Source organism: Myxocyprinus asiaticus, chromosome 35 (assembly GCF_019703515.2).
Source record: "Myxocyprinus asiaticus isolate MX2 ecotype Aquarium Trade chromosome 35, UBuf_Myxa_2, whole genome shotgun sequence".
NCBI lineage: Eukaryota > Metazoa > Chordata > Actinopteri > Cypriniformes > Catostomidae > Myxocyprinus > Myxocyprinus asiaticus.
The window spans coordinates 4,052,881-4,078,748 of record NC_059378.1 but is presented as its reverse complement, the minus strand read 5'-3'; the positions used below and the strand labels follow the sequence as shown (position 1 = coordinate 4,078,748).

General features: G+C 37.5%; 1 protein-coding gene across 1 annotated transcript; it reads right to left on the bottom strand.

Annotated features, from left to right (window-relative positions):
- Positions 1 to 216: 216 nt before the first annotated feature.
- Positions 217 to 23,876, bottom strand: pir (pirin). Its single transcript, XM_051672895.1, has 9 exons — positions 23,538 to 23,876; positions 23,331 to 23,423; positions 17,661 to 17,741; positions 14,785 to 14,991; positions 10,065 to 10,149; positions 5,488 to 5,532; positions 2,350 to 2,432; positions 2,189 to 2,255; positions 217 to 2,055 (listed from the first exon to the last, which is right to left on the bottom strand). The coding sequence occupies exons 1-9, from the start codon at positions 23,625 to 23,627 to the stop codon at positions 1,937 to 1,939; spliced, it is 870 nt and encodes a 289-aa protein (XP_051528855.1). The 5' UTR covers positions 23,628 to 23,876; the 3' UTR covers positions 217 to 1,936.
- Between the last annotated feature and the right edge of the window lie 1,992 nt (positions 23,877 to 25,868).

Genomic DNA, 25,868 nt, shown 5'->3' with positions numbered 1-25,868 from the left:
ATAAAAATAAGGAATACATAGCTTAAAGATTTTAGAAATAACTAGAGTAAGATTACACACACACACACACACACACACACACACGCACACACACACGCACACACACACACACATATATATATACATGGGTCATTGACAAATATCTCTGTTGTCAAGTTCGTAAAAATTAAATTTGTGTCCATGTTGGTTTCAATATATTTGAGAACATATAAGGGATAGTTCAAAATGAAAATTATCTCATCATTTATTCACCCTCATGCCATCCCAGATGTGTATGACTTTCTTTCTTCTGCAAAACACAAATGAAGATTTTTAGAAGAATATCTCTGTTCTGTAGTGAATTGGTACCAAAATTTTGAAGCTCCAAAAAGCACATCAAGGCAGCGTAAAACAATCCATATGACTCCAGTGGTTTAATCCATGTCTTCAGAAGTGATATGATAGGTGTTTGTGAGAAACAAATCAATATTTAAGTAATTCTTTCTTTACATTCTCCTCCCTGCCCAGTAGGTGACAATATGCACAAAGAATGTGAAAGTGAAAGTGGAGATTCATGGTTAAAAAAAAAAAAAAAAAGGACTTAAATATTGATCTGTTTCACACCCACAGCTATCATATCATTTCTGAAGACATGGATTAAACCACGTATGGATTACTTTTATGCTGCCTTTATGTGCTTTTGGACCTTCAAAGTTCTGGCCACCATTCACTTGCACTGTTTGAACCTACAGAGATGAGATATTCTTCTGAAAATCGTGTTTAGCAGAAGAAAACAATCATACACATCTGGGATGGCACGAGGGTGAGTAAATGAGGAGAGAATTTTTCCAGGTGAAATTTTATTGTATTTATTTATTTTACAATCATAATACATTTTTGAGTCAAGAATAACAAAATATCTCAGGGTTACACCAAATGACCAAAACAAAAATGGGCCTTTTCATAAAAATGTCATGTTTTACGATATGGGCAAAAAAAAAAAAAAAAAAAATGGCTACATTTTGTCACGTAAATGGCAACATGCATTTTGGCTACACTACATGACTTAGATTTTCTGCGGATTCTTTTTATTTTTTAAACAATAATCATATTTTTAAATAAAATAGTTTTAAAGCATTTTTTAAAGAAATAATAATAAAAAGATTATTCTGCACTACTCATGCCAACATTTATTTTTGTTTTTTTGAAGAATTTTAGCTTTTAATTAGACTTTTTTTATTTTTTCATTTTACTGTCCGGAGAGTTACACCACTTGAAATTTTTTTATTGTAAACTCCAGAAGAAAAAAAGTCAAATAAAATGACTGAACTCAATAATTGAAATCATGTTTTTCATAGAAGAGGTGTAATTTAAGTAATTGCATTTGTAATATATTTTTGAGTAATTTAATAAGTCTGGACAAAACAAAAAAAATAAAAAAATAAAGTGCATTATGACAAACTTATTTGTCAATAACCCATATATATATATATATATATATATATATATATATATATATATATATATATATATATATATATATGACACTTTTGGACACTTAAGCCACACTTAAATGTCTAAATGACATTCCTTTAATAAGATATCAAAGCAAATAGTATCTACAAACAAATGCTGCTAGACTTTTCTCTGAACTAACTTTACTTTTAACCAATAACTTTTTAGTAGATATATGAAGTCAGTTTTCCTCAAGTTCACACAACTGTCCACAGGTGGAGTTCAGCATATTTAAGGACATGTTCCACTAATGTTTGACAACCAAAAAAAGTCCAAATCCTTTTGTATTCATTTTGTTAAACAGCTTATTCTTTATCATTTCAAAATGATATTTTACCTTTATTTCTACATTTAAACCACACATTATTCACTGTACTGTATATTTAGTATTGCATTGTATATAATAAGCTATAGGAACACAAACGGAAGCTTTGAGAAAAGCTTAGAATTTTTGACCAATCTTTGACTTCCAAACTTTTGCTCTCTCAAATCCATTAGTGGCTGATCTGTAATCTCCGATGGCTTGATTAATCTCTTCCTGTGTGTTCATGACAAAGGGCCCTGAAATGAATAAATAAAACCCCTAGTTTTAGAAAAGTCAGAAAAATGCATTGACATACATATCCATAAATAGTTATGTTTTTAATTGTCATATAAGGATATGGCAATATTACTAATAAAATACATAACATACCATACTGAACCACAGGCTCTTTTATGGGTTCACCAGCAATTAACACAAAGTGAGATTCCTCAACTGTCTAAAAATAATAATAAAAAGTCAATAAAAAGACAATTTACTTAAACCAGAACAGCTTCACATAGGAACAGGATTAAAAAAAAAAAAAAAAAAACCTTGTTTTCCACTCTGATGCATTCACCATCTTCAAAAACCACTGTGTGGTGTGGCTCAATTGTCCGAGGATCATCATCTGGGCCTGAAGGAAAACCAAATAAATAGTGCTGTCAGTCGATTAATTTTTTAATCACGATTAATCGCATATTTTTTTTTTTGTAGTTAATCGCGATTAATCGCAGATTTTGAAAGTGCAGAAATCTGACACTATATTTACTTATTTTCTTGTCAAAATGTATTTATTTCCATTTTAGGAAGAAAACAAAACAATATGTAGCAATATAATGCTTTATTAACATTTTCCAAACAAAGCCTTCCACTTTTATAAACATAGAAATGCACTAAAATAGCACCAATTCGAGTAACATTAAACATTTCCCAAAGTCTAAGTGGGAGTTTGACTAATTGAAAGAACTAGTCCAAACATAGGTTGCATATTCATTGCAATGGGCATTAAATCTCTTAAACTCTCATCCTCCACAATATTAATCTGCCGGTGACTGTGGCTATCCACTTTCTTAGAGCAATCGTGAAGCTGCATTCATGATTCGCATCAGGGCAGCAACACCAGCGTCGAGCACCACTTTGAACTCACCATGCACCTTACATAGATCACAAGTCCCATCTGGGCTTGTTTATTTATACATCAAATAGCGCTAAGAGCTCCTTTCTCCATCATTTTGTCACTGACAGGGAAGCGCTGTCAGAGATTATTTTATTTACTGAGATAACCTCCGCGGCTCTATCATAGGAGAGAGCGTAACGGTTAACTTTAGCGTGTTAAGACAGTTTTGCTCATAGAATGTCTATGGGATAGCAGCGTATGCTTAGCTTGTAGGGTCTCCTTGCTAGAAGGTTTCTGGCACTATAGTGTGTGCATCAGTGTAATGACTTCAGGCAGACATTACAAAGTTTCTGCCCTTTACACCAGTGTTTATTCAGTATTAATGAAAAATGCGTTAATCGTGATTAGGAAAATTATCACGTTAAACTTTTTTAATTAATCGCATGCGTAACGTTAATTCTGATAGCTCTACAAATAACATACATAAACGTAGGGTGGCCAGACATCCTGTTTTTCCCAGGACAGGCCCGTAGTTAAGCATTTTTTCTAGTGTCCCGACTTATTATGAAAAAAATCGTGTTTTGTCCCATATTTCCCCTGTCCTAAAATTTCTCTATCGCCTATGTGACTTTCTCAGTCACGTGAGTATTATAATCAAAGGTAGCCAAGGATACAGCTTGTAAAACCAATAAAATCACACCATGTTTTTTGAAGTACATGATTGGATTTAACTATCCAACCACAATCCCCTATCGATAGACGTCCAGTTAGTGAACTGATTGAAGAGTCAGTTTGAAAGAGCACACAGATGAAATTGTGGCTGGAAAAATGTCAAGGAAGTGTGCATGTACATTTAATGAGGATCTTCAGAAAGAGTTTACATTTCTAAAAAAGCAGTCACAGACAGAGCCTAGTAAAGTGAGGTGTGAGATGTATGGAGCTCGCTTTTCCATCACCCATGGAGACCGCACCGACATCGTGCAGCATGTTCATACAAAAAAGCATGTGGATGCTGCTAAAAGTAAAAGTGTTAGCGATTTATTTTTGTGAAGCAAAGTTCAGAATCTGAAGGTGCATGCAAGTGAAGGACTTTTTGCTTATCATTCTGTTGTGCATGGCCATAGCTTTGCACATTCGTGACCTGAGAAAGGCCTTCAAGTCCAGGCTGGAGGAATCATTCATACCCTCTGACATTAAAAAGCAGTTGGATGCCCAGGTTGAAGCTGGTGACATGCGAGCGGATGATTTCTTTTGTGCAGTGAGAAACTTTTATTCAGCATCAGTGGATTACCTTCAAAATTGGAGCTGCTCGTTGGAGAACACAGAAAAACTTGTGTGGGCCATACTGAGAGACATCCCAGAGTGGAAAGACATTCAGAGCAGCCTCGAACACTTCTACTCCAGAATCCCCGCTCTCAGTTTGACTGACGAAACCACGCTCTTTGATGAGTGGGCTTTCACGAAAAACATTGGCACTCGTTGCATCACTAAATGGAACATGAACAAGACGGCCGTGTCTGAGAGATGGACAGATGTTTTTCGTGAGCTGGAGAGCAAGTCCATCAACTTCGGAGTCTTAGCCAAGGTCGTGGAGTTTGTTTTATGCCTGCCTGGGACATCTGCATCTGTGCACGTGTGTTCTCATTAATGAACGCAGCATGGACACCGGATAAATCTCGACTCAGTGTAACAGTCACGAAGGCAATGCTTTTCATACCTCTTAATTTTGGACTGGACTGGACTGCTCTGCATTTTACGATAAACTCTTGAAAGACAAGCGCACACTGAGAAAAATTGCTGCCAGTGAAAAGTACAAGGTGACAACAGTTACAGATGCACCCTCTACTTCACATTGATCTGCACCTAGATAAGGATACGTCAATTTCATTTTTGCTGGGAGGGGGCTGTCACGTGTCCACAAGCAGGAATCAGGTCACCCTACATAAACGTCACAATCCTATGCAAATTATGCTATACAAACTAGCTATATTCCATAAATGATGTCAAATGACTAGACCTGGCAGGCAGCTCAAGTTAGATGGAAGCTGATTGAGTACCAGATACCCCGTAAACCAGATTAAATCAGAAAAAATATCTGCAAGATATATATATTTTTTCATGTTAACATGGTACCGCATTTCATCACACCCTTTCAACAAGTTGGTTTCTCAACACCTACTTTATTCATGAAAATTGTATATTAGTGAACAGTGAAGATTCGAGATTTGTTTAGACATGCTTTGAAGTCACAGGTGGAAACTCATAGTTAATGAATGTTTGTATAATCTCCTATAACCTATAAATCACATTTGTGGCAATAAATCAACACATCAAACATTGCTTTGGAAATCTAATTTCTCAGCTTGAGGGAGTTGCCATTGGCACATGATCACAAGAATAGTCAGAATATCTGTCAGATGTCCAAGAGAGAGAGAGAGAGAGAGAGAGAGAGAGAGAGAGAGAAAGAGAGAGGGAGGGAGGAAGTGAAAAATAATCATAAAGCATCTACTCAAAGGAGAGTAAGCTGCTGTGATAATGGAATCCCCAGCAGGAGGACAAAATTTGAACTCACCAGTGCATAAAGAACCTACGATGGTGTAGATGAAAGCTGTCCAACCTGAAAAAGAATAACTGTAATTATAACAATGGAACAATAATGATATAATAATAGCATATATGGTGAATTCAGCTATATTTGGCTATTTTTGACAATGAGATGACTGTCAAAAAGTGGCCCTATTTCCCTGAATTTACCCATTATATTAATATACAGAATACAGTGGCAACCAAAATTATTTGTTTTGCATTCCCTCACAATAAATTAACCATAGTGTTACTATACAGTAGTAATTTAGTTGTAACCATGACTGACATGGTTTGGATACAATAAACCTCTCTGTTGTATCGCCTCATAAATTTTAGGTCGCTGTGTCAAGTTAAACTAAGTTTGAAACTTCGGATTTGCGCTCCATCAAGCTGTGTTTGAATGCAAGAACGTGTTCTCATCTTGTGCTGTCTGCTGTCGGTAAGTGTGGTTTGTTCTCTGTCTGTATAAGCTGCGCATTGCCTATACAGTGAGTTTCACTTACTGCCCCCTGGAGAAAACAGGAAAACAGGAACTGCTCACATGGAAGGAATATTCCTTATTACTAGGGTGACCAGAGTCCTGCTTGTGGAAAACGGGACAGCCCGCTCCCAGCAAAAATGAAATTGACGTATCCTTACCTAGGCGCAGATCAATGCGAAGTAGAGGGTGCATCCGCATCTGTAACTGTTGTCAACTTGTACTTTTCTCTGGCAGCAATTTCTATCAGTGTACACAGTCCAATCCAAAATTAAGAGGTATGAAAAGCATTGCCTTCATGACTGTTACACTGAGTCAAGATTTATCTGGTGTCCATGCTGCGTTCATTAATGAGAACACACGCTCCACAGATGCAGATGTCCCAGGCAGGCATAAAACAAACTCCACAACCTTGGCTAAGACTCCAAAGTTGATGGTCTTGCTCTCCAGCTCACGAAAAACATCTGTCCATCTCTCAGACACGGCCGTCTTGTTCATGTTCCACTCAGTGATGCGACGAGTGCCAATGTTTTTCGCGCAAGCCCACTCATCAAAGAGCGTGGTTTCGTCAGTCAAACTGAGAGCGGGGATTCTGGAGTGGAAGTGTTCGAGGCTGCTCTGAATGTCTTTCCACTCTGGGATGTCTCTCAGTATGTTTTCTGTGTTCTCCAATGAGTGGCTCCAATTTTGGTGGTAATCCACCGATGCTGAATAAAAGTTTCTCACTGCACAAAAGAAATCATCCGCTCGCATTTCAACCAGGGCATCCAACTGCTTTGGAAGACTTTAATCAGGTTATGAATGTGCAAAACTATGGCCGTGCACAATAGAACGATAAGCAAAAAGTCCTTCACTTGCGTGCACCTTGTCAGATTCTGAACTTTGCTTCTCAAAAAAAAAAAAAATAAATAAATAAATAAATAATCGCTAACACTTGGTGTAGCACACTTACTTTTAGCAGCATCCACATGTTTTTTTGTATGAACATGCTGCACGATGTCGCTGTGGTCTTCATTGGTGATGGAAAAGTGAGCTACACACAACTCACACCTCACTTTACTAGGCTCTGTCTATGACTCCTTTTTTTAGAAATGTAAAATATTTTTGAAGATCTTCATTAAATGTACATGCGCACTTCCCTGACATTTTTTCCAGCTGCAATTTCATCTGTGTGCTCTTTCAAACTGACTCATCAATCAGTTCACTAACTGGATGTCTATTGATAGACTTGGATAGTTTAATCCAATCATGTACTTCAAATAACACAGTGTGATTTTATTGGTTTTACAAGCTGTATCCTTGGCTACATTTGATTATAATACTCACATGACTGAGAAAGTCGCATAGGCGATAGAAAAATTTTAGGAGAAGGGAAATATACGGGACAAAACACAATTTTTTTCAGAATAAGTCGTGACACCAGAAAAAGTGCTTAAATACGGGACTGTCCCATGAAAAACGGGACATCTGGCCACCCTACTTATTACGGTCCGGACTGTATTAATTTTTTTAACGCATTATTTTTTAATATAATTAAGTGCACTGAATTAACGAGTTAAATCGACAGCCCTACTACAAATACCATAATTCAACTGTGGTTACTGTGGTAACACCATGGTTAATGTTTTGTAAGGGAATGCAAAACTATTAGAAGGGAACGCATGAATTTCAGAAAATACGTTTTTTTTGTTACAAATGATATCAGCATAACAATTTTAATTGAAAAATGAAGCTGATTTTGATTAAGAATTCAATTTTAAATCCCAGACCTTCAAAGTGGCCTCAGACTTTTGAACCCCACTGTTTATACATTTAAAATGCAAGTTCAAATGCACATTGAAAGAATACTGACTATCCAGGATCAATCCATTTCTAATAGGGATGCACCGATGTATCTATCTGCTGCCGATATTAATCGGCCAATTATTGACCAAATTAAAACCATCGGTTATAAGCATGAAAATACCGATATGAAAAACCCATGGTTTATTTATAATTAATTAGTACCATACTTTGTTTAAACTTGAAAATGCACAATTTTCATTTTTCAGAAATATTAATAGCCACAATTTGTAGAAGGGTTGGCACTCCTAAGAACATGTAATATCTAATTTTTATTCTTTCTTGTTCTCAGGTTAATGTGGAAAAAACAGCATAAACGGACGTGACGGTTGTGAAAGCGGCACTTACCTACAGTACAGGATACAAAATGAGGAAAACCATCCAAAACGCTTTGAAACCAGCAGACTTTAACTTCTGAGATATCAGTATGATGTCCATTAATGCTGCATGATTGACTGAATTAAAATTGCAACATGGCCCTGCATGATTATTAAACCTTAAAAGTCTGCGTTTTAAACTGCAAAAACAGAAGTGCAAAATGTTTTATAAGTACAAAATAACCTTTATTCATATCAATCAACATATTATCATATTTAGTCATTTTTTATCTTTTTATCTTGTATTTATCTTTCACTGTGGCTCTCATGTGTTCAACAGATCCAATCCATGTTCAAAGGAAATTTATTGTTAGAACAGTGAAAAAGCTTTTGTAGCTCTTTGTAAATTTTTTATGCATCTCCTACATGACACTGCGGAGACTCACAGCATGTGGAGGCTCTTGCTACTCTCCGGATCCACGCACAACTTACCACGTGCCCCATTGAGAGCGAGAACCACTAATCGCGACCACGAGGAGGTTACCCCATGTGACTCTAACCTCCCTAGCAACCGGGCCAATTTGGTTGCTTAGGAGACCTGGCTGGAGTCACTCCGCACACCCTGGTTTCGAACTCGTGACTCCAGGGGTGGTAGTCAGCGTCAATAATCGCTGAGCTACCCAGGCCCCCTTTTTTATGCATTCCTAAATAAAACTGATGTCATGTGATGACAAAATAAGGGAAGTTATCATTATCGGTTTCGTTATCGGCCTCAAATGTTCATATCGGTGCATCCCTAATTCAGCAATATGACCAAATAAAGAGCTATTTAAATTCGATGAAGTCCTTCTGCAGCTTCTTCCACATCTAATGATAACTAATCAATTCCTCTCATCTGACCTTCTCTTATCTTAATATGACCATGCTGATATGAGCCCATCCTGACGTCACCTGATGGTATTTCTGGTCCCACTTTATATTAGGTGTCTTTAACTAATATGCACTTGATACAATGTACTTATTATGTACAAATGTGTTGTTCCATTATACTTACATTTAAAGTACCTGCATTTAATTACATTAGCAGTTACACTGTTAACCTTACCCCTAACACTAATCCTAACCCAACCCTTACCCTAAAATCTAACTCTAACCCCGAACACTACCCCTAAACCTACCAGTATCTCAACCTCAGTAGCATCAAATGTGGATCATAAAATGTGCAGAACTACATGTTGTTACACAGTAAATACATTGTATTGTATGTATTTTATTGTTAGTACATAGTAGTACAAAACACCTAATATAAAGTATGACTGTATTTCGTGTGGACACACGACCATGAATGACATTTCTTACACAACTCCTCTAACTGTTTTTGCAGTGACCCTGCGTAGTGCTTTGTGGTCAGTTTGAGTCATACAACAAGCACTAAAGCGCATTGTATTTGTTCACTGTCTAATGCAGATTGGTTTATTTGGTTCATATGTGAAATCTTACCTTTGTAACTCTGCCAGATAAATTCATTCTGAGCTAAAAGGAGAGAGTCTGACTCTTGAAGTGACTCAAAGGATGAAGTATGACATCTTTTACCATTTGAGCAAAAATGACACAATACTGTCTTTTCCCAAAAATTTGTAAGAGTGAGGTATGATGTTTTAGTCAAGTACTTTTGTAAAGATTTTGTAAGGACTTCAGGGAAATCCAGATTCATTTATTGTCAAAATGTGCTTGTTGTAACTAAGGAGAAAGCCATGTGTTTTTTATTTAAAGACTAAATTGTAAGAAAGCCATTTCATTCAACTCTGTCTGTAAGTAACTTTAGATTTCACGACAAACTCACCCTCCCGAACACTCACATATGAAAAAAAAAAAAAAAAAAAAAACCCACAATATGGACGTAAACATCTTTTAGTAATGTTTTACCTTTGGGTACAGGCTGCACATGCTTTGCACCTTTCTTCAGTTTAAAGTCCAGGTACATGGTTGGAGTTCTTGTGTAAATCTTTGACTGAAAAAGGAAAAGCATGTCAATGCCAAAATCATAATATTTTATCTTGAAAAAAAACTTACGGTTCACACCAGATGACTACTGTGACACCAAACGTTTATGTTCTCCACTCAACATGTCACAGTTTTGCCATCTTTCTTTATTGCTACAAGACAAAAAACAAGAGAAATTGTTCAATATTGTTTAAATTATAGTCTTGAACAGATGTAAAAACATTGTGTGTGAGATCCAGCAAATATCTGGTTCCAGTAAGACCAAGTACTTGGCTGACCCACATTTAACTTCAGCAATGCATTCACCCGTCTGCCCTTGAGAAAACCTCCATAACCACATTTTACATTTAAAACATTTTAGAAAACCACTTCCACTCAAGCCTGCTCCAAATTTCTTGCTGTTGTCTCAGAGAGGGGACAGAGGATGCCCTCGCAGCAGCAATTAGTGTGCTGGACTCTAGTATCAGATAGTAAAATGGACATTCCGGTTGGCTGGAACATTTAAAAAGCAGTTGGCTGCTCAGATCAAACGTTAAAGGAATAGTTCACCCAACAATGAAAATGTCTTTCATCATTTCCATGTTGTTCAAAGCCATAATGCTATCTTTCTATGTGGAACACCAAAGGAGGAATTTTAAAGGATGTCCCGTTCGCTGATTTCAATACAATGGCAGTTAATAGTAGCGGAATTTCACATTTCTAAGCGATTTTTTTTTTTTTAATTTGACTAAAGAAAATGCGAATCATTGTGTGTTTCCATCCACTATGTCATCCGCATTATCTTGAGGGAACCCGCCTGCTTATGATGGAGAAGCTGAATGGACTCCTTTCTTCAGGGAGAGTAGTTTTTGTGTATTGGAGCAATTGTACATTGTTTTATTAAATGCTGCCAGGAGACCAGACTGATCTCACAGTGAAATCGGAAACAGTGGGTTGACTTTTCTTTGGTAAAATCGGCCAGTGTATACCGTAATTTGAAACAATGCCCCCAGTTAGGGCTGCATTGAGATGGTCCTGGGCCCCGGGGCCTATGGTTTCGCTGGGCCCCTGTCAGTCGTCAGAGCGGCGGTGGGGGGTAGAGTGGAATGTTTTCACTCAATGAGCATGCACTACACATACGGGTTTAGCCATTGCGCACACTCTCTGTGTTTACATCAGCATCTCCCGCAGAACGCGCTAACATACGTGCCCTCCCGAGAACGTAGACGGGAAACACTGTGACTGGACACCCCCACCCCCCCAGGAGTTCGGGGCCCCCCTGCTGCCACGGGCCAGGGGCTTAAGCCCAGGTAAGCCCATGCATTAATGCGGCCCTGCCCCCAGTGGTCAAAAAGTTAAGTGTTATTGGGTGTATGGGACGTGTGAGCTTAATTTTCAGGGTAAATTGTCCACAGAGGGGTGCCAAAACCAAGTTGTTAAGCGTGTTGTTTTCAGCTGAACAGGATGCAAAACATTGAAGAGGAATACAAAATGTATTAACCGTACCCATCAACCCAAACACCAAAGCTAAATCTAACCATTTGTGGAATAAAAATGTAATGTTAGATCGTCACTGATTATGCGAACGTGATTACTTCACTGTTTCAACTCAGGATCCAAACACGGGTCTCCCAAGCTGCTGACGCAACGTGCTTCAGGTCACGCCACAAGGGACCCGAACAACATACTAGAAGGCAACCAGTCTGGCTTCATAAGTGGACACTCAGCTGAGACTGCTGGCGAGAGCAGTAACCAAATGATCTGTCATTATTTTACAAGACCTTTCTGCTGCTTTCGAGAATGTCAAACACCAGATCGTCCTTTCAACCCTCACAGCTATGGGCATTTCAGGAAATGTGCTCCACTGGTTTTGAGTCTTACCTCACAGTCTTGGAAGAGAGCGATGTCTAAGTCACACCAACTAGCTACTGGGGTACCTCAGGGTTCAGTGCTTGGACCCTTCATCTTCTCCATTTACATGACATCACTGGGATCTGTTATTCAGGCACATGGCTTTTCCAATCATTGCTACAGTATGCCGATAACACAAATCTACCTCCCATTCCAGCCTGACGATCCTGCAGTAGCTGCATGGAACTCAGCCTGCCTGACAGACATTTCGTATTGGATGAATGAACACCACCTCCAACTCAACACAGTGCAGACGGAGTTTCTCGTTGCTGCTTCGCCAAGCAGTTTATCATAACTTAACCATCTAGACTCGCCAACAATTACACCATCCAAGACTGCCAAAAATCGTGGTGCCATCTCACAGAGGCTCAAAATCACTTTCCCGGACTTTCATTTCAACTGTTTCTCCGCTGGTGGAACGACCTGCCAAACCCACTCAAGCAGCTGCTCTCTAGCCACCTTCAAGAAACAACTAAAGACACACCTCTCTCGTGAGCACTTGACCCAATCTTACTAATGCAATAACTATCTTCTTTCTTCTTTTAAAAAAATATACTTAATTATCACCTTCCTCTCTACTTGTGCTTCTCTGAGCAATTTGCAACTTTGTATTACAGCACTTCTCTTATTATTGCCTCCATATGATTAAATGTTTCTGTTGCATTCCTCATTTGTAAGTTGCTTTGGATAAATGCGTCTACTTAATGAATAAATGTAAATGCAAGGAACGTAAACATGCATGAGCCGATGCAAAAATGTTGAATGGGAGAAGCTGCTTGTCAGTGTGTCGGCATAATGTGGCTAATCCTAGAGAACAGGAACTCTCGGAAACAACATGACCATGTTGCAGAAATGCCAAAGAATGAGTGCATTATTTCATATAACGAGGGCTGAATTGGCTGCTATGCCCAAACGCCACCCGCCTGTTTACCTGGTAGCGCCAGTGCTCCAGGCTGTTCTGGCGGATTGTGAGGACCCACTTTAATGTCCAGCTATGGGATAAACAGTTCGAATGTCAAGGGCTATGTTCGAAGAATTGTGTGCCAAGTTTCATTCCTGTGCACAAATGGTCAAAACACGTAACTGTTTTGTGAAAACTATGAAAAATCGTATCCATATGTGCCTAGTGCGTAAACTTTTACACAAATTTTGAGAGTTTATGTGCATATCATGCGAAACCATTCAGGTTTCATAAGCGCAAATTTTAAATATGCATAAAAACAGTTAGATGGAAACCCAGCAAGTGACTCATATTACAGCTTAAAAAGACCCAAAAGTAGTCCAAGTGACTCGTGCATTATTTCCCAAGTCTTCTGATGATATATGATTGGGTCCATTTTACCAAAACCTAAGTTATTTTACAGATGGCTCTCCTTTGCGCATTCATGAGTGCATCAGAACTTGCGTTGTTCACACGAGAACAAGCTTCTCAATTTTCATTTTTGGGTGAACTATACCTTTAAGAAAATGCCTTCAGTGATAGCTGCTTGCAGTGACTCCAAGATATAATACGTTGCTTTAAATCATAAACAGGAAACAGGCAGACAGAAGCACATGTTTGCCAAAATTAAGAACACTGATGATAAACAGACAAAAGTGTAAGACAGACAGAGGCGTACTGACAATTTTTTCCCCACCTCTCTCTCTCTCTCTCTCTCTCTCTCTCTCTCTCTCTCTCTCTCTCTCTCTCTCTCTCTCTCTCTCTCTCTCTCTCTCTCTCTCGTTTGGTTCAAAGAGTTTATAATAATCATGAGGAACATGTTTTATATCACCTGACAAGAAAGGCAGGGCTCTTGGCTGGGAAAATAAGCCATACTTCAGATTAGTGCTTCAGTATATCAGAAAGCTTCAGAAAGAGAATGATTTGGTTCCAGTCTCCATTTTCTGGATCCAGTAAATAGCTTTTTTTTATTTTTTTTATTAATAGTGAAAGTTTAATGGAGAGAAAAGGGGAAGACGGTATTAGGACCGGACATGGGCTCACAAATGAGCCATATGATTCAATGTGGACACCTGTGCTTACTGTTGAGCCAGTAAACAACCATAATACAGGAAAACAAGATTCCCACACTTTTGTACCAATTAAATTTCCATGACCTTTCCAGTTGTTTGTTATCAGCACTGGATGAGCCTTTTTGCTAATAAACCATTGAGAGCGGTTTGTGAGCCAGTTGATTGATATATTAAAAAGAACCAACTCAAAGGAACGATCACTATGGGTTGCAAGCTTTGACACTCGATTTGATTAGATTACATCATCATGAAAAAAAGTTTTAAAATTGGATATATCTTCACACAGATAAGGTTAGTAAGCAATTTTATCACACTAAAATCATGTTAACACTCATATTGTTTACGTCTTGTGGCTATACTTTTGAAATAGTGAGTATTTTAACATTTACGGATTGGCCCCATTCACTTCCATTGTAAATGCAAAGGATCGAACTGTATCGTCATGGCGCTAACCCTAACCCTATCCCAAACAAAATAGGAACAGAAGACAAGCGCAAAACCCCCGTCACCCGTGTCATATGTCATTGCCACCTAATGTAACTTTTCTAGATGCCACAAATGCTGCAGAGCATTACTTGTATTGAACCCGGAATGTTCTTGTAAGATTTCTTTACCAGGTCTGGAAATCACAATTTAAACATTCCCTGATATTTCCATGTTTTCTTTGAAAGTGGGGACCTCTTAAATGAAACAGTACACAAAACTGGTCTCAGATCAGTAGCTTACACTGAACACTAACCTTTACTCCAAGTGCTTCCCCCGAGATGACTATCACGGTGACTCCATCTTTGCTTGGTTTGGGGATCTCTTTGCTCTTTAGCTCCTGGTACTGCGGCTCCACCATCTTATCTGCACCCTTCAAGTTCACCCAAAGCTGTAGGCCATGAATGGGTTCATCTGACACAGGCATCTCAGCATGAATCACCCCACGCCCTGCTGTCATCCACTTACACGACAGAAAACAAACCATTATGTTCTGTTTATACTGCTAAGTGGGGAATAAACACTGATGTTATGTAACATGATTGAATACAATGTGCAAATCTCAATTTTTTCTATACTATTCTATTCTATTCTAAGTTAATATCGAGTAACTTACATTTTAAACATAAGTTCGCCAGTTATTTTGTTTATTTTTGCACCGTCAACGGAAATACTTCCAAAATAAGCAAAATAAGGATAAACCGTTGCATGTTGGAGAGCAATACACAGACTTACAGGCTGTCTGGAACGGCATTAGCACATTCAAGCGGAGTGATGCAAACAGTGAAATGTTCTGGTGATACGGTGATAATGGTGCATTCACATCATGTCGGAATTATCATTATTCCAAGATTATGACTGGTAAAAAGCTTTTTCGTAGAACTTTCAATTACAAGTTGTAAACTTGGAATTCTATGAAAGCTCTGACTTAGAAGTCGTGAAGTCATGTAAAAGGAACAAATATGTCAGAAGCCTCAACAGTTACAGGTATTTTATATGCCATTTTTTTTTTTTATAGCCAGTGTTACCTGGAGTACGTTTTTTTTTTTCTCTCTCCCATTTTCTCCCCAATTTGGAATGCCCAATTTCCAATGAGCTCTAAGTCCTCGTGGTGGCGTAGTGATTCGCCTCAATCCGGGTGGTGGAGGATGAATCTCAGTTGCCTCCACGTCTGAGACCGTCAATCTGCGCATCTTATCATGTGGCTTGTTGAGCGCGTTACCGTTGAGACATAGCGTGTGTGGAGGCTTCACGCTATTCTCCGCGGCATCCACGCACAACTCACCACTCACCCCACCAAGAGCGAGAACCACATTATAGCGACCACGAGGAGGTTACCCCATGTGACTCTACCCTCCCTCTCTGGCTGGAGTCACTCAGCATGCCCTGGATTTGAACTCGCGACTCCAGGGGTGGTAGTCAGCGTCTTTACTTGCTGAGCTACCCAGGTCCCGTGTTTTTAAACATTTTGAAGGTGAATTAATGAATGAATGTAGTGATAATAAATATATTTTGTTGTCATCAACAAAATCCACACAAGCAGCTGTTTTGGTGTTATAAGTTGCCACAGAAACTAACAATTTCTCAGTCTGAGGACGTGAAAATCTCTGAATTGTCATCTCTTAATTACAGTAATTCTGACAGTACGTGAATGCAACTTAAATATCAGCACTCTTGTGAACCAAATTAGGCCACGTCACACTTATACGTTTTTGTTTGAAAATGCATTGATTTTTCTATGTTTATGTCTCTAATCTACGCAAGAATGGTGTTTTCCTCTGCCGAAAACAGACACTCCTCCCTCCTTTAAAAAAAATCTCAAATCTGGGTTACACTGAGGCGCTTACAATGGAAGTCAATGGGGTCAATCTGTAAACATTAAAATACTCGCTGTTTCGAAAGTATAGCCACAAGACATGATTTTAGTGTGATCAAATCTTTTACTAACCTTTTATGTGTAAAGTTATATCCAATTTTACAACTTCATTGCAATGACGACATAATGCAGTAAATTCTAAAACCCTAAAATGAAAAATTTTACAGCTCAAATAATACACAAGTTTTAACAGAAGAATTAATGTAAGTGCTTTTATAAAATTATAAACTTCACATTTCTGCCTTTATACCCTCCAAAAAAATTCTTCATTCACTTCCATTGTAAGTGCCTCACTGTAACCTCGATATTTTTTATTTTTTTTTAAAGGAGGGACGAGTCGAAATAATTTTTTTGTGGTAATCAACGTTATGCCACAAATACTGTCGATTGAGCTGAACTTGTGATTAACCCGGAATATTGTGTTAGTGCTAGGTCTGTTCGTTACTCTAGTAATCACCAGTAAACAGACTAAGTGCTTGGTTCAGGGACACTGCTTAATGACATCTTTATGTAGATTTCAAGAGAACTGTATGAGGTTTTATGTCAGTATTAAAATGAACCATTCAAGTTTTACAACAACAGCTTAATATTCCTAATGTCTCTCTCTCTCTCTCTCTCTCTCTCTCTCTCTCTCTCAGTTGTTTAGTGGAAATTTCCATTCCTTCTGAGGTTTAGCAGCCTCTCTCAGGGAGCCATTGTGCAGTAGGTGGTTTGAGTTATGGAGTGAAACACGGCAGCCCTGTCAGCAGCTTTCTCCTCATTCTTTCTCTTTCGTGCTCCTGGTTTTATCAGGGGAGTCCCTGAGTTTTTGATGGTAAGGAAGCAGTGGTGTTAGCTAAGGTTAAAGTATTAAGGGTTACAGACATATTAAAGGCCCATTAAAACATTCCCTCTCTGACCCATTAGAAAGTGAGACAGCTTTACGACTGAGAAAACACAGGAAATGCCCTATGGGTGCACAAGCTCTTAGTACGTTTGGTGTGTGTGTGTGTGTGTGTGTGTGTGTGTGCACTTCATATTAAACTAAAATACATTTTATTATCATTTAAAGCTATTAAATCTCTGTTATGAATTTTAATTTGCAACAACCCATTTTGACAGCCTACACAAATCATTCCACATGGAGGCCTTCACACAATGTTTGCATTGACTTTGCATGTACATTTCTAAACAACATAAAAGGTAAATTGATAGACATATATAACTTAAGTTTCATCATTCTGACAGACCTTAAGCAGGTCTCATGGTTGTTCTACCTGTAGGTCACCAGGTTCCAACTTCCCGCTGCGACCACTGGAATCCTCATGGGCCGACGATCCACTCAACAAATACGTAACCTGTGCAAGAACCGTAACACATTTTAAATTACTGCACCAAACATAGCATGGTAGGGCTTTTAAATATAGGGAAGAGGTGTTAAATATTGCTATTACTAGGGCTTGATAAAGATTTCCAATTTGATTTAATTCCGGTTTACGAGCTCTCGATTTCTGATTATTTTTATTTCGGATATAATGTCCATTTTGCTTACATGCGAAATAAATTCTCTCTCAGCTAATGGTCTTAATTATTACAGGGAACCTATAAATATATATATATATATATATCAATATTTTTTTTTAAATTGCTATTTTTTTGTTGTTGTAATATACACTGTGTGTGTGTGTGTGTGTGTGTGTATATATATATATATATATATATATAAATATATAAAATATATATTAATTTTTTTATCGAATTATTACATAATGTGTTGATAAATTAATTGCATATATCAATATTTACAAGGTCCCAAAATAAACAATTACATATTAAATAATTATAAATATATAATAAATATTATAATTAATATACTTAGAATTCTGCTGTCATATATTTTTGTAAAATGACCTCTACATTGTATAACTGACTGTCATCCCAGGCAACCGATTTCCTGCATAGCCTTTAGTTTCATGTCGCTCATATCACTCCACACTCTCTTTCTTTTCATGTCGATTTTTTTCATTTTTAAACTATAAAAAGCTTTGTGATAAGCAGGATAACGTATTGTTATTATCAGAAAAAAAGAAGAAAAAAAAACAATCCCTTCAAGGTGATACAAGACCTTCTCTTTGCATCGAGGTCCTGATCAGTCTGGGTTTATTTTGTGATAATGACTTGGGGAATTAATATTTCTTGGGGGAATATTCATGCAAAAGACAGTAAGTATGGAAAAGTCATTACTCATTCAATTTATTTAGAGGAAAATGTGTCTAAAATTGTGAAAGGTGAAACATAATTCAAGGGCTGTGTTTGCAGAGTAGACAACGTTTATGTTCGAGGGATTTCGAAAAAAAAAAAAAAAAAAAACCTGATGGGGAATAAAGTTATGCTTTAATATGTCTAAAGCTCTGTGAGAGAGAAATGAAATTGTTATTGAATATTGTTCTGATGATGCATATCTTACAGTAAATGTTTTAGATACATCTTCAGAACAGCCTGAAACGTTTAATGCAATATTAACCCACATATTTAGGAAAGGTCTTGAAAACATATAATCAGAAACATACTTCTTGTAGAGCCAGAGAAAGCTAAGGGTATGGTACTAATGTGTCATCAACAAAAATGTGCATAAATTAAATAAATATGCTACTAATGAACCAAATCCACCTACAGCCTCTTACCAGCTGTCCGCTCAAAAAGGCAAAAATTAATCTGCATGGGCTGTGGTCCGACATACGGGTGAACGGATTACATGTCATCTCCCACACAGACAGCGCTGCTCTCAACAGGATACAGGAGGCAGGGGTAAGAGGTCAACATCTGACCCCTCTGAGGCTTGCTTAACCTGCAGCCACAGGCAGCACAGCTGTGATCTGACGGTCATGTGACCGATGGCAAGAAAAAACACCTGCATGTCTCAGGCAACATGGAGGTCCAGTAATAAAAAAAGGGAATTCAAAATCCTGTGAAAGGATGGCTAGTTCTCTACAGTGCTGAATCACGCTAGAGAGGGAATTCAACTGCACGAGGATGTTACAAATAAAAAACAACAATAAATAATATCTGAGCATGGCTGATGTTATGAGAGGGGCGGTCGGTCTGCGTGCGTGTTCATACACAGTACATCTCTGTCAATCAAATATACACACTCACAATCTCACTTGAGAGTTACTCAACATGGCGCGAATCTGTCCAAACTTGAATAGCTCATCAGATTTATGTACTAGTCATGACAACAGTATTTACAGGAAAATGTAACCGTTTTTCCTGCAGTGACGGCATTGAGACGCCTTCAAGCAAATGCTTTTTAGTGATCTAATTCAGTGCAAAATGCTAAGGGGGGTGAAAAAATCTTTATGACTTGTCGCTGAAGGTCTTTTGGTGCTAATTTTGGATATATCGCTCTTGTTTCTGAACACATCTCTGGTGTATGTGATGTTAAACACTCATAGTGTTTGTTAGTTGACAATCACAGTGACAACAGAAATGATCTATATCAGAAAATCGAACTGTTACACCCCTTATGTTTAAAAGAAATACTAAAAGGCATAGTTCACCCAAAAATGAAAATTCTCTCATCAATTTCTCACCTTCATGCTATCTCAGATGTGTATGACTTTCTTTCATCTGCTGAACACAAATGAAGATTTTTAGACTAATATCTCAGCTCTGTAGGTCCATACAATGCAAGTGAATGGTGACCAGAACTTTGAAGCTCCAAAAAGCACATAAAGGCAGCATAAAATCCATATGACTCAAATGGTTGAATCTATGTCTTCGGAAGTTATAAACAAATTAATATTTTGGGTGCTGAAGGTGAGTAAATGATGAGAGAATTTTCATTTTTAGGAGAACTATCCCATTAAATAATATTCCAATATTCCTACTATAACAATGTTAACTTGTAATTTATATATATATATATATATATATATCGTAAAAAAAGAGTGTACAGGGATCCAGCTTTGTAGCCCCTGACCTTTCTGAAATTGAGTAGCCCTCTCTAGAGTGCTGTCTAAAATTAGTCAGTTTCCAGAACATCTCTGAATTACACATCCAGTTAATAGTAAAAAGTCCTTTACTCATGAGGAAAGGTGATGCATTATGACTCATTTTATATAGAAAATAAGATGAGACAACTATATGTCCAGATGGCAACTGATACACAAAGCAGAGTTTTTTTTAAAAACAAGCCTTACAAAACTCCAAATCATTTCATCACATAGATTCATTTTCCATAGTAAGAGTATTTAGACCAGACATGTTGCCAAAAAAACATTTCCTCTAAATCTCAGAGATTACGCTATTTGGTTGGCTCATCTTTTGGGAAATCTCTGTCACTACTTTTTTATTATCATTAATTCTGGGCACAGTATTCATCTAGAAGGAAACTTTAATGATCATTCATCCTCCCTATTCTAACTAACTAGACTCTGCCAGAAACGGAACAGAAGTGGTTTATTAGCCACTAAAAATAATCTCTAAAGTTTTGTTAAAGGAATATTCCGGGTTCAATACAAGTTAAGCTCAATCGACAGCATTTGTGACATAATGTGGATTACCAGAAAAAATTCTCTCAGCTCGTCCCTTATTTTCTTTAAAAAAAACAACAAAAAAAAAAAACTCTGGGTTACAGTGACCATGTTTGCATGTGCTTAAGAAAGTGGGTTTTTGCGGCGTTCTGAAACGTCATGTAAACGAGAACACTGATTTCCTTACGCCGTTTAAGGGATTAACCTTTTAAGCTTGGACGTGCCCGCTGGCGAAACATAATTATCAATAACTAAATATCTACAGTCTTAACCAACACAAAATAGGTATCGTTTTAAAGCTTAGAAGCTCTACTTTCTAATGCATGTAGGCATTATGACCAAAACTGAACAAGTGCTTTGAAATTTGCAGACAAATCAGAAGTATTCCATTTTGATCATTTATTAATAATTTTGCATTACACATATTATTGTAATCAGTAAAAACATCAAACTCATCAAACAGGTGAGCCTGGGTAGCTCAGCAAGTATACATTTTCACAAACTATATATACAATTAAGTGCAGAAGTTTGTATGCTCCTTTTGTTTTATAAGTTTTCACATCCCTTTCAGAATGTATACAAATAAAAGAGATAAAAGATCATATATTTTATGTAGTTCTGCACTTCAGAAGCTACATAACACAACATTTATTCTAATTTACACAATTATCCTCTTCAAAAGTTTGCATCCCTTTAGTTCTTGTGTTGCCTTCTTGAGGATCAAGGAATGTTTGCACCTTTTGTAATAGTTGGGTATGAGTTCCTCAGTTGTCCAAAGCTGGATCTCTACATCATGTAGACCACTGTTGGGAACAGCTCAAATGTGCAGAACATGCACAAAACCAAAGAATGAGCAAGACCTGGAGCATTTTTCTTAAGAAAATAGGTCAGCTTTACTACTCATGACAAACAGGGACTCATGAACAATTATTACACAAACAGTCATTGATCATTGAGAAAGCAACACACCATATTAAGAATCAAGGGAAAGTAAACTTTTCAACAGGACCACTTGTGTAAATTCAGTTAGTATTATTTAATTGTGAAATATCTGAGTATCTGTTGTGTCAAATTCTTCATGGCAGTACTACATAAAAAACAAAATGCAATTTTATCCCACTTTTTTTTTTTTTAACAGTAATGCCCCCAGTTTGAGACTTAAAAAATCTGGTCACCCCATATATATATATATATATATATATATATATATATATATATATATATATGTCAAATCAGAAAAATAAGAATATTATTTTTGTGATTTTTCAGCAATTTCTTAGGCTAAGAGAATTTATCATAATCTGTATCATTAAAAAATGTAAAATTTTTCTTTAAAATGATACCAAACACTTGATCCTCCTTGTTGTTGTTGTTGTTGTTTTGTTTTGTTTATTTGAGGAGGGTCAAGCCTTGAATTTTGGGTATGCTACTGAAACAAGAAACCTTTAAAAACACCACCAGAGTTTAAATGTTTTATAGAATAATTAATTCAAGTGCTTTTATACAATTATAAGCTTCACATTTCTGCCTTTAAATCCTTCAAAAATTGGCCACATTCACTTCCAATATAAATGTCTCATCGAAACCATGATTTACTTATTTTATTTTTTTATTTTATTTATTTTTTTTTTTTTAAGAAAAAGATAAGCCAAAATAAATGGTTTGTGGAAGTCAACATAATGCCACAAAAGCTGTCAATTTAGCTTAACTTGTACTGAACCTGGAATATTATTTAAATTATTTTAACTTGGGAACAGTGTGCTGTGATGTTTTGATAAAACTATAAGGACCTGCGCCCACTAGTGGAAATAAATCCCACGGAGCCTTCATCGAGGTGAGATTCGACCATAAGTGTTGTCTGGCTCCACATAATAATTTAAGTGTTTTGAGTTGACTCTTCACTATTTACTTTAAATTAAATGGCTATTGAAGTTTATCAGTGGTATAAATTATTAGGAATTTATCATCCGCTGCTGAAGTGCCAAATAGAAGCAATCAGAACGGCGTTGTCATGTGACACCTGTTACTTTTCTCAGCGCTGCAAGTAGGTGGCCTAATCACAGTGGTTTGCGATTACAGGACAACGCATTTTATTTAATCGCTTTATAGAGACGGCTCAGAATAGGGTCCATTTGTATATAATCTACAAATCCATGCACATCTTGTACGATTATATATTTTAGTGTACAGATGTTTTAAGCGAGACAAAAACGTGCGGCTCGGCTTGTCACAGCGGAAATGACCGTATCATTACTTTAACTTCAAAACATTGACAGCGAAGCTTTGTTAGTCCTAGTGAAGTAAGGGTTAAGTCGGAAATTACACGACATATGACACCACAGTTTTTTAATATACTGTGCATAACTGTCCCAGATACTACGCTCATATTTAACGAAGAACTTAAGCGTTTACCGTCTCAAATCCACGGTGAGGGTGATCAGGAAAGCCCGCAGGTTTGCCTACACGGAATTCATCAAGCATCAAGAAAGGATCGAGATTCTTCAACTGAAATAAAACAACATGTCGTTTTATGCGCTGCTCTGTACATTTCAAAACAATAAGCATATCTCTCATATCATCATTTATAAGGACATTATAATATCAGCAATGGAAATTTACCTCTCTCCCTCCAATACTCCTGCGAACTCGAGCCCCGACACCTTCAGCCTGTTCGACACTTAAAACGACTTTACTAACTCTCCTGATCATCTTAAACACCTTCTCGATATCTCCTTATGATGACAGTGTTTTTAAAGTTCTCTTTACTAAGACTGCACTAATGCACGAGAGTCAAAAGCAAATCAAGATGCACGTTTATTTAGAAAACAACTCTACAGTGCATTATTATTATTCGCTCGTGCAGTATAGTTGAGTTCACCTGTGACAGGTGTGTGCTGTCACAGGTGATGTTTTGGGTTTGTCATGACTTCCTGCACCGATCACAGTCCCTCAGCATTGTCACAATGACCATGCACTATTTTCAGCCACTTAAGAGTGACTATGCATTTACTCATGACAAAAACAAGACAAAACTTAATTTATGTACAGAGCTGTGAAAAGTATTTGCTCCCATCCTGATTTCTTCTGTTTTTGTGTATATCTCATACTGAATTGTTTCAAAAATTCAAACAAAATCTAACATAAAACAAAGGCAATCTGAGTAAAGACAAAATGCATTTTGTTTTTAAATTATAATGTTATTTATTGAAGCAAAAACGTTATCCAATACCAAATGGGACTGTGTGAAAAAGTATTTAACCCCCTTCCTAAATCCCCAAATCTATGAAACTGCATTCATAATGAGGTTCAGCTGGACTAGACACACTCAGGCCTGATTGCTGCCAGCCCTGTTCAATCAAATCAACACCTAAATAGAACTTTTTTCAGCAGCATGAAGTTGGCTAAAAGGTCTCACCCAGTAGCACACTATGCCATGGTCAAAAGATTCCAGAAATGATGATGATGAGGAGGATGAGGAGGATGAGGAGGAGGAGGAGGAGGAGGAGGAGGAGGAGGAGGAGGAAAAAGGTGATTGAAATACATCTGGGAAGGGTTAGAGATTTCAAAGGCTCTGGGACTCCTAAGAACCACAGTGAGAGCCATTAACTCCAAATGGAGAAAACTTGGCACAGTAGTGAACCTTCCCAGAAGTGGCTGACCTTCCAAAATTCCTCCAAGAGCACAGCGACGACTCATCTGGGAAGTCACAAAATAGCCAAGGACAGCATCCAAGGAACTGCAGGCCTCTCTCGCATCAATAAAGCTCACTGTTAATGACTTCCACTATCATAAAGACACTGGCCAAAAATGTCATCCTTGGAAGAGTGGCGAGGCGAAAACCACTGCTAAACCAGAAGAACATTAAGGCTTGTCTGAATTTTGCCAAAACACACCTTGATGATCCTCAAAACTTTTGGGAGAATGTTCTGTGGACTGATGAGTCGAAAGTGGAACTGTTTGGAAGACAGGGGTCCTGTTACATCTGGTGTAAATCAAACACAGAATTCCACAAAAACAACATCGTACCTACGGTCAAACATGGTGGTGGTAGTGTGATGTTGTGGGGATGCTTTGCTGCTTCAGGGCAACTTGCAATAATTGAGGGAAACATGAATTCTGCTCTCTACCAGAAAATCCTAAAGGAGAACATCCGGTCATCAGTCCAAGAGTTGAAGCTCAAGCGCAACTGGATTATGCAGAAAGACAATGATCCAAAGCAAGTCCACCTCTAAATTGCTCAAAAGAAGAAAAAATAAAGTTTTGGAGTGGCCTAGTCGAAGTCCTGACTTGAACTCGATTGAGATGCTGTGGCAGGACCTTAAACAGGCAATTCATGCTCAAAAACCCTCCAGTGTGGCTGAACCAAAGCATTTCTGCTAAGAATAGTGGGCCAAAATTCCACCACAGCGTTGTGAAAGACTGATCTCCAGATATCGGAAGCATTTGGTTGCAGTTGTTGCTACTAAATGTGGCACAACCAGCTATTAAGATTAATGGGGCAGTTTGTTTCTCACATGGGAGATAGAGGTGTTGGATAACTTTTTTTTAGTTTTGCTTCAATAAAAAAATATTTGAAAACTGTATTTTGTGTTTACTCAGGTTGCCTTTGTTTTATGTTATATCTGCTTGAAGATCTAAAACAATTTAGTGTGAAAAATACACAAAAAGAAGAAATCTGGAAGGGGAAAATACTTTTTCACAGCACTGGATTTATTTGCCACAAGAAAATGAACAGCTGATATTTCAAGGCTGTTCTCAGCATGATAAAACTCAGTGCTGGGTAGTAATGGATTACATGTAATCTGTATTATGTAATCAGATTATAAAAATCAAGTACTTGTAATTGGATTGTCACTGAAATTACATTTTAAAATACTCGTACTAGTTACTTTTTATGGATTACATTATTGCATATTAAGAAGGCAATGGCAGTAAATTGTTTATAATTTA

What these genes read in the sequence shown, in the direction of transcription:
- pir (XM_051672895.1), bottom strand. Translation starts at nt 23,627, where the DNA reads ATGATCAGGAGAGTTAGTAAAGTCGTTTTAAGTGTCGAACAGGCTGAA. An exon ending in CTCACCGTGGATTTGAGACG is followed by an intron (nt 17,742 to 23,330) that starts GTAAACGCTTAA and finishes GTTCTTGCACAG; the next exon opens with GTTACGTATTTGTTGAGTGG. An exon ending in AGAGCCTGTGGTTCAGTATG is followed by an intron (nt 2,056 to 2,188) that starts GTATGTTATGTA and finishes TATTCATTTCAG; the next exon opens with GGCCCTTTGTCATGAACACA.